General features: G+C 54.0%; 7 protein-coding genes across 7 annotated transcripts; 4 read left to right on the top strand and 3 right to left on the bottom strand.

Annotated features, from left to right (window-relative positions):
* The first annotated feature begins 245 nt into the window (after positions 1-245).
* Positions 246-1,163, top strand: M421DRAFT_151462 (uncharacterized protein). Its single transcript, XM_033587580.1, has 2 exons — positions 246-644; positions 696-1,163. Exons 1-2 carry the CDS (start codon positions 351-353, stop codon positions 1,086-1,088), a joined length of 687 nt encoding a protein of 228 aa, XP_033448897.1. The 5' UTR covers positions 246-350; the 3' UTR covers positions 1,089-1,163.
* Positions 1,032-2,453, bottom strand: M421DRAFT_420531 (Pex19-domain-containing protein). Its single transcript, XM_033592519.1, has 2 exons — positions 1,386-2,453; positions 1,032-1,337 (listed from the first exon to the last, which is right to left on the bottom strand). The coding sequence occupies exons 1-2, from the start codon at positions 2,277-2,279 to the stop codon at positions 1,239-1,241; spliced, it is 993 nt and encodes a 330-aa protein (XP_033448896.1). The 5' UTR covers positions 2,280-2,453; the 3' UTR covers positions 1,032-1,238.
* Positions 2,454-2,511: 58 nt separating this feature from the next.
* Positions 2,512-3,671, top strand: M421DRAFT_420530 (ubiquitin-conjugating enzyme). Its single transcript, XM_033592518.1, has 3 exons — positions 2,512-2,759; positions 2,812-2,996; positions 3,073-3,671. The coding sequence occupies exons 1-3, from the start codon at positions 2,725-2,727 to the stop codon at positions 3,324-3,326; spliced, it is 474 nt and encodes a 157-aa protein (XP_033448895.1). The 5' UTR covers positions 2,512-2,724; the 3' UTR covers positions 3,327-3,671.
* Positions 3,672-3,810: 139 nt separating this feature from the next.
* On the top strand, positions 3,811-5,165 carry M421DRAFT_151466 (RNA-binding domain-containing protein). Its single transcript, XM_033587581.1, has 5 exons — positions 3,811-3,982; positions 4,037-4,216; positions 4,337-4,593; positions 4,789-4,876; positions 4,927-5,165. Exons 2-5 carry the CDS (start codon positions 4,058-4,060, stop codon positions 5,128-5,130), a joined length of 708 nt encoding a protein of 235 aa, XP_033448894.1. The 5' UTR covers positions 3,811-3,982; positions 4,037-4,057; the 3' UTR covers positions 5,131-5,165.
* Positions 5,166-5,859: 694 nt separating this feature from the next.
* Positions 5,860-6,457, top strand: M421DRAFT_5106 (DUF1857-domain-containing protein; the record flags this gene model as incomplete). Its single annotated transcript, XM_033594891.1, has 2 exons — positions 5,860-6,114; positions 6,221-6,457. 2 exons carry the CDS (start codon positions 5,860-5,862, stop codon positions 6,455-6,457), a joined length of 492 nt encoding a protein of 163 aa, XP_033448893.1.
* Positions 6,458-6,639: 182 nt separating this feature from the next.
* Positions 6,640-8,402, bottom strand: M421DRAFT_5105 (amino acid transporter; the record flags this gene model as incomplete). Its single annotated transcript, XM_033594889.1, has 2 exons — positions 6,640-8,162; positions 8,210-8,402. The coding sequence occupies 2 exons, from the start codon at positions 8,400-8,402 to the stop codon at positions 6,640-6,642; spliced, it is 1,716 nt and encodes a 571-aa protein (XP_033448892.1).
* Positions 8,403-8,802: 400 nt separating this feature from the next.
* On the bottom strand, positions 8,803-11,816 carry M421DRAFT_151539 (glycerol-3-phosphate dehydrogenase mitochondrial precursor). The gene is made up of 4 exons (XM_033587582.1): positions 11,788-11,816; positions 10,994-11,638; positions 9,364-10,940; positions 8,803-9,291 (listed from the first exon to the last, which is right to left on the bottom strand). Exons 2-4 carry the CDS (start codon positions 11,500-11,502, stop codon positions 9,203-9,205), a joined length of 2,175 nt encoding a protein of 724 aa, XP_033448891.1. The 5' UTR covers positions 11,503-11,638; positions 11,788-11,816; the 3' UTR covers positions 8,803-9,202.
* Positions 11,817-12,713: the final 897 nt, after the last annotated feature.

The raw sequence follows: 12,713 nt of genomic DNA, 5'->3' as shown, positions 1-12,713 counted from the left end.
CGCTCAGCAATGTCGAGTATCGAAGCTATATGGCCTTCCCAACGTGGTATGCACTATTTCGACGCCAGGGAGCTGTTCGAACGGAGGTAGGAAGGTGCGCATTCTCTATGTGCTCGTTGTGATGGCGGAAGGCTAAGAAGCTCCGGGCGGTTGACGGTGGATGAGGACCCCTGCACGTGATCTTGTTGGCAATCGATAAGGAAAGCGCGTCGGACGCGCCTGCCGTCTTTGAGTCGCGACTGCATCATCACTTACCGTCACAATCTCCAACTTCCTAACACGACACACCAGCAACGAGCGAAATTGGATTCTTGCTCATTCATTCTTCAGAAACTATCCAACTCATCACGATGCTGCTCACGAGCACCTACTACTCACACATGCGGAATCAGCATTACGCCACCCACTCACCAATCCAGTCCTCACCACTGCGCGAGCGTTCAGTGAACACCGGTGCAGGCTTGTTCGACTTCAACGCAATGTCGCAGCAAAACGAGAAGCAACCACAACAACCACAACGCGCGTACAAAGCCAATCCTGTGGTCCAGATGCGCGACGCGACTACGAAGAGGCGGAGGGAGTTGTTCCTCAAGCGCGTGCAGAACAATCGGGAGGATAAAAAGTGGGAGTCGCGAGGCGAGCAGGTACGCCACCAATACACACAGTCTTCAGACACGCGTACTGACATTTCACAGCTCCAGCAATTGGACTTCGTTTCGGAACGCAAGCGTTGGGAGAGCAAAAAGGCACAAGAAGCACCACCAGAAGAAGATGAGTTCGACGATGAGCTCCTGAGCTACGCGAATTTACCACAGTCGTCGAGCAACGCACCACAATACGAGCCAGAAATGAGCGAAGCGGACTACGTACTTGCGCAAGAGGAGCACGAGCTGCAACAGCTAATTGCTGCGTTGGAGCAAGAGCAGAGTCAAGACAAAGCACTACAGCAGTATTACGGCAGCGACGACGAAGACTATGACCAGATCTTCATGTGCACCGCAGATGTCAATGTACGGTATCAGCAAGAACCACGGGCTCACGACAGCAGTTATAGAGATATCGATGAAATGGATATGACAGACGATTGAGAACTAGAATTCTCGAGTAGTCCACTCGATCAGGAACCAGCAATATCTGTCACCAAGCAGACCAGCATAGCACTCCAGCAGAGAGGCCGAGGTCAGGCACATGTACAGTGACTCATGTATACTTTTGGGATATATCCTCTGGGCAGTACGCTATTGCGTCGGGCACCCTTCATCCATACCAGCCAACGCTTCCTGCGCGGCGTTCATATCGCCGACAAGGTCCGGTGGCGGTGAGCCGGCGGCTTGCATCTGTATACAGTCAGTAAAAGAGGAATCAAGATGAAAAGGGATGCATACCTTCTGCATCCTCTCCACAATATACTCCCTGTCTTTGGCGTTCTCGTCACTATATCCTTTCCTCTCAAATCGCGCTGTGATCTCCTTAACCAGCACTTGTTGCTCCTGGTACCTCTCCAGGTCCTCTTTTGGCACCTTCTCCATGTTCTTCTCCATCCACGCTGGGAACTTGTCGTCCAGCTCCTTCATCGGCTCATACAATATTTCCTTGTTGGTCAATTGCTCCATCATGCCCATCAGTATCTTACTGAAGTCCTCGTCATTGCCCTCCCCACTGAATCCACCACTCTCCATCTCCTTCAGCATTTGCGCGAGGATATCGTCCTGGTTCGCAGACGACGCAGCGGCAGAGGAAGCAGCGTCGCCAGACTCTTGCATGCGCTCCATTGTCTTCTTGATCGTGTCTTGGAAGTTCTTATCCACCTTGCTCGCTCCACCAGCTTTCGAGGATGCGCCATCTTTTAGCGACGACGTTGCAGCTGCAGCTGCCTCCGAAGCTGTGGGCGCAGGAAGATGATCGCCGCCCATCTCGCTGTTCATATCCTTCATGATCTCCTCGAACTGCTTCTGGAAGTCACCCTGGCCGAGCAGTTGCGCCATCTCTTCCTGTAGCTTCTTTGCGAATGCGTCTTCATCTTGAAGGAGGAGCTCAGCGGGTGAGACGTCTTCCGGTCTCCCGGGGCCGGAGGCAGACGGAGCTGAGGGCTGTGGTGCAGCTTTCGGTGCTGTTGCTGATGCTGCGGGCACTTTGGAGTCGAGCTTTGTATTTGCGAACTCATCCAGCACGTCATCTAGGTCTGAGAGATCGTCTTCTTCGGGGTCTGATGCAACGTCGGCTGGTGGAGAGGCAGCTTTCACATGCTCCTTCTCTTGCTTTGCTAGCACGTCAGCCATGGTGATGATGACGGCTGTTGTCTTCTTGTATAGAAATTGTGTTGCTAGAATGAAGCGCACGCGAATGACAGACGTTGTATAAGCAATTGCAGGTCAAACGCGTCGCTCCTCTGCGCTGATACCCGTTGCCGTTCAGCCTCGGCGCAACTGAGTGGGGCAGTTGCAGCGGGGCAGGGATTCCTCTGCTGGCTAGATTCACCAGGCGGGAAGACACGCTTAATGTTGTACGTCACGTGGACTCGAGAGGTGCGCTGAGCAAGTCTGCCTCACGTCCACACGCAACCTACGTCGCTTTCTCTCACCTTCGCCACGCTCGCCAGCTTACAAAGCGCAACGCGTCGCTTTTTCCTGAACCGTCGCGCTTTCCATTCGCTCCACGTAAACCTCATCACCAGCGACAACCCGAGAACGCACCGGAGCTTGATAACAGCCATACACCTGCACCATGTCTTTGTGCATGAACCGGCTCTCTGAAGAGAGGTGAGCGACCTTTGCGCAGGAATCTACAAGAGATGCGCTGACCATCTTCAAGAAAGCAATGGAGACGCGACCACCCCTTCGGCTTTTTCGCGAAGCCTATGCGTGGCTCGAACGGTATGATGGACCTCAAGAAGTGGGACTGCGGCGTACCAGGCAAGGAGAAGACACTCTGGGAGGGCGGCCTGTTCAAGCTCGAGGTCACATTTCCTGACGAGTACCCTACCAAGCCACCGAAGTGTACGTCTCTCTGGCGCTCAGCTGCGGCGCAGCTATTCCTCGACTCTCGGTGCTCAGGCGAACTAATACACCGCAGGTAAATTCGTACCTCCGCTGTTCCACCCCAACGTGTATCCCTCCGGCACCGTCTGCCTGTCGATCTTGAACGAAGAAGAGGGATGGAAGCCAGCCATTACAATCAAGGAGATCCTGCTCGGCATTCAGTCATTGCTCGATGAGCCGAACCCAGAATCGCCCGCCCAAGCAGACGCCTTCAACCTCTTCAAGAAGGACCGCACTGCATACGACAAGAAGGTACGCAGCGTCGTCAAGGAGAACCCAGCGCCCTAGAGTCATGCGGCGCGCGTGTCGAGCGCAGTACAGAAGCCAGTTTGGAGTTGGAGGAAACGACCTGATGCGCGCATCTAGAAGCCTGGAGGCATTCGAAAAGATCGGAGGAAGAGGCGAAGTGAGAGGCCTAGCATTCACATATACGTCGTTAGGCAGGGTTGGCGTGTGCTTCACCACGAAGGCGATATGAAATATCCATGGCACCTGGCGTTTGGGGTTGATGGACATCATGACGGCTCTTTAGATCTGTGAACGGATGACTTTGGGCTCATATGTATACCTGGCGATAATTCGCAATTACATGGAATGAAAGACTCTGACTGCCACTGCTGTTCATGAGGAAGATATACATATTCTGAGCGGACGTTGATTCGTGATTTTGTGTTTTGAGACATTCCCTGAGCACGCGTAAGGCTGCAGATGCAGGCTGAAACCCAGGCCCCAACTGTTTTAGCGCGAGGAAGCTCCGACCCACGGCATCGTCACTCCATCGAAGCTACATCACAGTCACCTTCACCTAGGTGTCACTCCTTCTTTTATCAGAGCTTTATTGTCGTCGCGTCACGCGCTCAGGGTTGGGACTCGGTCAATTCAAGGATCACCTCCGCACCGCTTGACAGATTGCTGTTGGAAACCAAACACCTCCCCATAGCCTTGTACGTCGAAGCACTCATCACAGCTTACATACATAAAGCTAACACATACCACAGCCCAGGAGAAATTCTGTAATCATGTCTGACGTCGAAACTGATATCAAGCGCGAGGAAGAGCAGCGTCGCAAAGAAGACGAGCGTCTCGATACCGCAGAAGACGAGCGTCTCGATACCGCAGAAGACGAGCGCCTCGATACTGCAGAAGACGAGCGCCGCGGAGATGATACCATCGAAGAGGTACGACACGCATTTCAGCCATCGCGATCATCCGAGTCTTCACTATTGCGCGCCATCAGCGCAACGTTGCCGAATGCGGTCTGCAAGTAGTAAACGAGAGAGACTGACAACAGACAACAGGAGGAGATCTCAGCCATGAGGCGCCGCGTGCAAGAGATGGAAGATGAGGCACAGAAGCTGCGCGAGATGCAGCAGTCGCTCGACCACGAACGCCACGAGATGCGTGAAAGCAAAGAAGACGTTGACTCGCGGAGTGTCTTCGTTGGTAATGTCGACTACGGGGCCAGCCCTGAGGAGATCCAGGCACACTTCCAGAGCGTCGGCAGCATTAATCGTGTCACCATCCTGCTCGACAAGTTCACAGGGCATCCCAAAGGGTCAGTACTAAGAGGAGGTTTTCTTTGCGCATTTGGTTGAGAGTGATCCGTTTCTCCTCTACGAAGCTACTCTGCGCCCACTTTTGTGCCGCTGCACCCAGCGCGCGTCTGTCGTATACAGCTCCCTCGGCATGATCTTTCGCGACCTGGCAAGAGTTCTGGCAGAAAGATTGGAACGCTAATGGGCGTATGCAGGTATGCGTATGTAGAGTTCACAGAACCCAGTCTGGTCAGTGAGGCTCTGGTCCTCGACAACAGTCAGTTCCGCAACAGGAATCTGAAGGTATGTCACCTTCATTAGATGCTCATGAGCGAGCTTGCTGATCATTACAGGTCGTACCCAAGCGTACCAACTTGCCCGGCATGACGAGAGGCGGTCGCGGCGGCCCTAGGGGAGGGCGCGGCGGATTTGGAGGTCGAGGTGGACCTTATGGCGGCCGGGGTGGTGGTGGCGGTGGCGGTGCCTATGCTCCTCGTGGAGGAGGCTATCGTGGTGGTTACCGTGGTCGTGGAGGCTCCGGCTACCGCCCGTATTGAATGTGCGAGGCTTTTCCGGAAGCAGACCTCGGTCGTCTTGAGTTGCGGGTTGTGATTATTTCATTTGATGTCAGGAAGACAAAATTGAGCCAGGGTCCACGTGGATCGATGGGAGGTTGTCCCATATAATATGCGTATGCAGAAGCTGGCGGAGCGAAACTGAGGTCAATCTATGCAATTGCTCTTCTATTACGTGTACGGCACGTCTTTCGTACCTGAGTAACAATGATTTCATTGACAGACTACGACAATCTCATGAGGACGCGGCACACTCCCACGAGAGCCTCACGTACCTTCGGTCTCTCGCACTTACTTCTCGTCTGCACATGTAAGCAACAGCCTTATGCAGACGAGACTAGTTCTCCCTATGCGGTAATCGTGTAAACGGGAGCGGCTCCTTCTAGCTCGGTTCCTCAATGCCTGAAGGCCAACGGACGAACGACAACGGACGAACGACAACGGTTTGTAATGACCGGGTACTCGACGAATCAATGATGCACTTCAGCTGCAACATCGAAGGACATCCATATATAACTAAGACTGTAATTCGGTACGGTAGACACCGATCCAAACTATCCATCAACGCAGCTTCAAATCCAATACTCTGACGTCAACTGCAAAGCAACCACTGCTTGCACCCCACTCCACTCCAACCCCACTCCACTCCCACTCCATCCGCCACTCCTACCATTCCCCATCATCACCCAGCGATACAAGCCAACTCTCAAGATGCCAATAGTCCACCTCTCCTACACATCGCTCATCAACAAGCCCGGCGCTTCGCCTGTGCTCACGGTGCCACAGATCTGGGCCGGCCTGCAGCGCAAAGTGCGCTTCGCACAGGAATTCGTGCCGGCCATCGAGAGTTGCACGGTGCTCGAGGAGAGAGAGGATGGAACTGTGGTCCGCGATGTCAAGTTCAGAGAGGGTACGGGGCTGAAACCACTGGCGAGGGAGACGGTTAGGGAGTACTGGCCAAGCTGGGTAAGTCTGGATGCAGCCTCATTCATCTCTTGATTTCAAGCGTGATGCAACTTCGAGATATTGCGACAGACGGGATGATGTCAACCCTAGCTGATACATAGAATAGGTTGATTTCGAGCAAGAAGACGGAACCCACATCCGCAATGTTGTCTCTGATGGACCGTCCGGCGAGCCGGAGGATTTGCATATGACGTATATGTTTGAGTTTGATCTTCCTCATGCTCATGGGAGTGAGGATCAGGAGAAAGAAACCAAGAAGCTGAAGGGCATGGCGAAGATGGCGGTAGAGAAGAGTATCGATACGATTCGGGACATGGTGAAGGATGGGCGAATTGCGAAGTAGTGGTCAATGGACTTGAAGAACAGTGATCACTTGGTGTCGGAGTGTTACGTCTAACTTCGCAAGAATTGAGCAGATATCTTGTGAAGCAATTGTTTGTGTGCATAATGTGCAGTCGATCAGTACATTACTTTTGCCCCTCGAGTCTTCGACCGGGTTTGGGTGAAAATATCTACCACATATATCTACCACATCCTCTCCCAGCATCTGCGCCAGAGAGGCATCTTTGATAGCCTCGCCTTGACGTTCTCTTCAATGCCGCCTTCCTCCCATTCTCTGCACTCCTCGTCAATCGCCGCCTTGCCGCTCACGAAGTCAGCTTCCGCTGGGTTGACAAACGACGTACGCTTGAACACTTTCCAAAAGATAAAAACGAAGATACTGAACCACGCTCCGAAGTAGCTCGTGATGAACCCTTGAATGCTGAATGGCACAAGCGTATCGTAACCAATGAAGATGACCATCAGCACACCAAGAACCATAGCGAGCCACGCAGTATAAGGCGTAAAAGGCGCAACATACGGAAGCAGACTCTTATCGAAGTTCTGGGCAACGCGCGCACGATGCCAGCCAACATACGTCCACAGCATGCCGACATATGTGCACACGAGCGCGCATGTCGTCAGCCCAACGAACCAGTAGAACACCTCGACTGCGTTATTTGAGCTGACGAGGAATGTAAGGCAGGTGATCAGTGTCACGACGCCGACCGCGTAGATCGGTACACCAGCTTTTGTGCACTTGAGGAGGAACTTCGGCGCCTGGCCGTCGCGGGCGAGGCCGTAGAGAGTGCGGGAAGAAGCGTAGAGGTATGCGTTTCCACAGGACCAGCCGGAGAGCAGGATCAGGAAGTTGATGAGGCCGGGCAGGCCCTTGATACCGAGGTTTGTGATGCCGACCACCCAGGGCGAGGCTGCGGCGCCCGGCTCGCCAGCGTCAATGGCTCCCAGGAGACGAGAGTCGCGGGACGAGCAGATGATGCCTACAGCCAGCACACCGAAGACGTAGAATCCAACCAGGCGGTAGAAGATGAGCTTTGCCACGCGCGGAATCGTGCGGCGCGGGTTCTGGATTTCCCCTGCAGCGAGACAGATCATGTCCGGCCCGGCGATAGTGAAAGCAGCGTAGATACATACACTCCAGAAACCGCAGAAGCGTCCAGTGGCGCCTTCAGCGTAGTAGGCATGGATCGCTCCTCCACCTTCGCTGGTCCAGTACCGGAATCCGTAGCGGTCATTCTGAGGATTGCCGCCGAGCATGGTGATGAAGGTGAGAAGGACGAGACCGATCAGAAGTAGAACCTTGGTGGAAGCCATGACAAACTCCGACTCGCCGTACCACTTCACCGCAACCACGTTCAGAAAAACACACACTACCATCGTCATAGCGATCCAAACGGCCGGGTTGATGTCGGTGTTCCAGTATTGCATGACCGTTGCAACGGCGCTGTATTCTGTGCAAACCAGCATCACACCAGCAAAGAAGTAGGTCCATCCCATAGCAAAGCCGAGCGCGGGGTCGACGAAGCGGGCTGCCAGCTCGAAGATAGCGCCGCGGAGAGGTAGATAGGCGCACATCTCTGCAACGCAGAGGTATGTGGGCCAGACGAAGAGGGCGCCCCAGAACATGTATCCGAGTACGAGGGAGAGAGGACCAGCTTTGGAGAGGGAGCCACCGATTCCTACGAAGAGACCTGTACCGATGGATCCTGGGGCTGTCAGCTCTGCACGTGTTTTGACGAGAGGGGGGTTCTACCTCCAATGGCCATCAATTGGACATGGCGAGGCGAAAGACCACGCTTTGTCTGTCCATACTTCACAAGTTCGGCAGCGGTGAAGTGTCCGTTGTTTTCGACGAGTCCTTCCTTCAGATCACCCTCGTGTTGGGAAAACACTTCAGCGGTCTTGGACGCACTCGCGGTCGGCGCAATTTCAGGATCGACACCCATGGTTGCAGATTTCAGGAGGATCCTGGGTAAGTTGTTGAGAAGTCAGTCGAGTTGAACCTGAGACTTGGAAAGATCCACGACGATCTACAAGGTCTTTATATTATACAGAAAACATGGCAAGCAAGGTTGCACCACGGCAGTCAGCGCATCGCGTCCCCATGACTTGTAATCTCTAGCTAGAGAAATTATCGGCGCCCGCAACGTCGAGTGAGGTCTGCCAAGTGATAGTTATATACTCACCCGACCGTTACGTTACATTTCGGATGATAGTATCATAGCTACTGGACCACTAGCCTAAGGCTCGCGGCAGGTGTTCGGGCGAGACCGTGGAAGAAGGCAAAGGCGACGGGACGGTCTCGCCACGAGGGTAATACGAGACTTCCTCGCGGACGTTATCTTTGAGTTGGGATTAGCTTATCATAAAGACTGTGGGGAAGGAGGAGAAAGTGCAGGGGGCTTGATAGCAGCAGGCTGCCAGAAGCCCTAAACGCCTACCAATCATGTCCACTTGTCATCGCCTGCTGCGAGGCTAAGTCTCACAGCCGAGAATATTGTGCCAACATCGAATCAGTCTCTCACTTTCTCCAGCGTCAAAACCTGCAGGTGAACAATAGCTAGGTATTGAACAAGGATATATACAAATGCTGATCGCGGACACCCAAACGGGACACGCTGTATGACAATAGGTAGCTTAGCAACTACCCCCTCAGACTCTACAAGAACAAACGCGCCGATTATGCAACAATATACAAGATGCTCAAACCAGATCTACAGAACCATCCATCACCACGTTTGACTGCTTATTTGTTGGCAGGCGAGTCGCGGCCAACAACCGGGTTATGCCCCTGAGCGTACTTGGAGTCGCTCTCGAGCAGCTCCTCAGGCTTGTCTGCAAATCCACAATTTAGCGCAATTCCCATTTCAAACAGATCGTCACAATGCTGAGGATCGGGAGACTCACCATGGCGTGCGTAGAGCTGGTACTCCTCGTCGGCGTACTTGCCCACTTTCCCGCTCTCGACATCCTTGCGTGTCAGGCTGAGTTTGTTCTTAGGCAGACCCATGGAGCCAAGGTACTCGACTCCGTTCTTGAACTCAAGGTCCTTGCGCTTGTTGTCCCACTTGAGTTCCTCGGCCATGATGTCAATGACCTTGGGAAGAGCCTCGAGCGAAGCCTGGGCGTTCAAGAAAGCGAGACGCATACGGCGTGCGATAACGTCGGTGGCGGTTTGTGCGTACTCGTGGCGAACGGCGTAGCGGACCTCACCATCGACGTAGGGATACAACTCAGAGATCTTCTTGCCGCGGACGGGGAACCGGGTTTCTGTGGGCGCGCAGAGCGCAGCAACAGTCCAGGCGCGGTCGCCATAGGCCTGACAGAGGTACTTGGCTACATCGGTCTCAATGCCGTAGTGCTGGACCAAGTTGATAAAGAGAGTCTTGGAGAAACCGTGGGCACCAACGAGACGGACGCGGTGGGTTTGGCAGGTACCATCGAGAGGAGCCTCGTCCTTGACCTGAGTTCCGCTAACTAGAGGGGCGTGTGTAAGAGCCCTGGGCTCGAGGTTGTACTCCTTGATAGCCTCATCGACGGTCTCTTCAGCCATCTGGCGGTAAGTCGTCCACTTTCCTCCAGAGCAGGTGAGCAGACCAGACTCGGACATAGTCACCAAGTGGTTGCGGACAAGACCCTCCGACTTGTCCTTGGTGGGGTCGCGGACAAGGGGACGGATACCAGACCACGCAGCCAAGACGTCGCCGCGCCTGACATTGATCTCAGGCTGCAGGTAGCGCTTGACTTCTTTCAGAATCCAGTCGATCTCGTCCTCACTGGCGACAGGGTTCTGCTTGACGTCGCAAGCAGTATCGGTTGTACCGGCGATTGTATTGCCCTGCCATGGCAGGAAGAAGATGACACGTCCATCAGAGGTGTTGGGGTCAATAAGACCCATGTTGGCCGGACTAAAGTAGCCTGGGAGAATAACGTGCACACCGGAACTAGGGGCAACAATCTCAGAGACCGTCTGATCGTCCATCTTGCGGATGGAGTCGGTGAAAGGACCAGTGGCGTTGATGATACCCTTGGCCTTAATTGTGAACGGCTCAGCCTTCTTACCATCCAGCTCCTGAACGAGGTCCTTCGCGATTGCACCGTTGAGTTTGCCGTTGGCATCCTTCGTCAGGGCGGTGACTTCGACGTGGGGCACAACAGTTGCGCCGTACAAAGCTGCTGTCATAGCCAGCGAAACGTTCATACGGGAGTCGTTATGTGCGCCGTCGTAGTAGACGAGAGCGCCGAACAGACCCTCCTTTTTTAGCATAGGGAATGCATCCAGAGCCTTGCTCTTTGTCATGTAGTATGAGCTCTCGATGTTCTCGGAACCGGCCAAAAAGTCGTAGAACTTGGTACCGGCCCAGAAGTAGGGAGCCTGCCACCACTTCTGGATGGGAATCATGATGGGCAGCCATTGTGACAGATGCGGCGCGGTGTCCAAGAAATAACGGCGTTCGCGGAGGGCTTCGACAACAAGCGCGTATCTAAAATCTCGTAGTTAGCGATTACGTAGGTTGGCATAGCTGGCTTTACTCACTGGTTGTAGTCCAGGTTCCAAACAGCCTTCTCGAGGTATCTGACACCTCCGTGCACCAGCTTCGTACTCTTGCTGCTGGTACCACTGCTGAAGTCGTCACGCTCGACCATAGCAACCTTCAGACCTCGTGTAACGGCATCGAGCGCGATACCAGCACCAGTGGCACCACCGCCAATGACCAGAAGATCGTATTCCTCCTGCTCAGGCTTCTGCTCAGGAGCTGTTGTGCTCCCTGTGAGGAGCTGCTTGGCCCTGTCTGCAACCTGCGCGACGATGCCTCCGCTGGCCTTCAGCTTCGCGATCTGCTCCTCCCTCGAGGGGACATTTGGGAACTTGGGAGGGTTGAAGACACCGCCCTCGCCATATGTCGGAGGCGGTACAGCGGCAGCTTCTGTGCCAGGAATGTCTCGCGGTCGGATGACCGTGTACAGAGCAGCGCTACCAACAGCACCAGCTCCCGCCGCGTAGGCAAGCGGCTTCAAAAAGCGACTCGAACGTCGTGCAGCCATGATGCGCTATCGATTGGCTTGCTGTGATGTGAGGTGGAGAATGGATGTGCGGGACTATAGCACCGAAACGTCGTAGAGTATCGATGCAAAGGGGTTTAGGTATATAAACAAATGTGATGAGATTTGAAAGCTTGACCTGCACGTATGATCGTTAGCCGGCCGCGCAGGGTCTAGCAAATCAGCTGGCTGCAAATTCCCCGGTGTCGCATAGCTGTGCTGCAATGGTCCAGCAATTCATATGCCAATCCGGAATTGGACAACGACAAGGAAATACAGACAACATACCTCGGATTTTCTCTACCAGCACATTAAGTCCCCAACTCTGAAGTCACGAATTTTTCCGGGGAAAGGCGGCGGGGAGGAGAAGGGTGGTATGGAGAGATGGACACTGAAAGCTTTGAAGGATGACGCGCGGGTTGAATTTCTGATGGGGTGCAGGCCCACTTCGGTCCTTGCTAAACCGTCTCCTCCGCCGCCAAGTTACCGCGTGTCAGAAGCACGCTGAACCGCGGTTTTCCATGAATGCTGACGCTCGTTGACTGAGCGAGTCCTGACGATCACTGAAGATATTTCTTTGACGGCAAATGATCTGGCAGCAATGCCAACTGGCGTGCGGCTCTGCCGCAGAGCTCGATCATGAATCAAGATACAGTTGGTCAAGACCCACAGATCTGCGGCGCCCCCACGCCGGCTGCCCGGCAACAGCAGAGCCTCCTCGTTCGCCTCCTGGCCTTGAATGTAAGGTGGAGAATTAGTGGAGAATTACATCTCAACGCCGTCATGGAGAAGACAAGATGGAGAGGCCAGATATCGTGTGATTTCTGAGGCTGCCCACATAATACTGGAATGCGGGTCTGCGATGGTATTGTTGCTGATTGTAACGGACGAGGATGGTGAGCCTTGATTTCTGCCAGGCCTCCACAGCAGCTTCAATGTCGATGCTGCGCACGTCCATTTCGACATTGCGATCGTTTCCCCGCTGTTCTCAGCAGCTTGCAATGCTCAACGATGGTGGCATGCCAGACACGCATTAAGCCTTTTCTTTCTTGTCTTCTAACCGCATTTCTCAACACCTTGCGATGCGTTTCCCTTGCGCGCAGCCGCGGCCGTATGCAATCTGACGGAGAGTCAATGCGTTCCACCGTGTGACCTGATTGAACTTTCAGTCAACGTTCTCCTAGCCGCTTACATCACATGAAGGCGCCATCTTA

This window comes from Didymella exigua (genome assembly GCF_010094145.1).
Source record: "Didymella exigua CBS 183.55 unplaced genomic scaffold M421scaffold_13, whole genome shotgun sequence".
Lineage (NCBI taxonomy): Eukaryota > Fungi > Ascomycota > Dothideomycetes > Pleosporales > Didymellaceae > Didymella > Didymella exigua.
The sequence above is the reverse complement of the archived record's forward strand: the minus strand, read 5'-3'. Positions and strand labels throughout refer to the sequence as shown.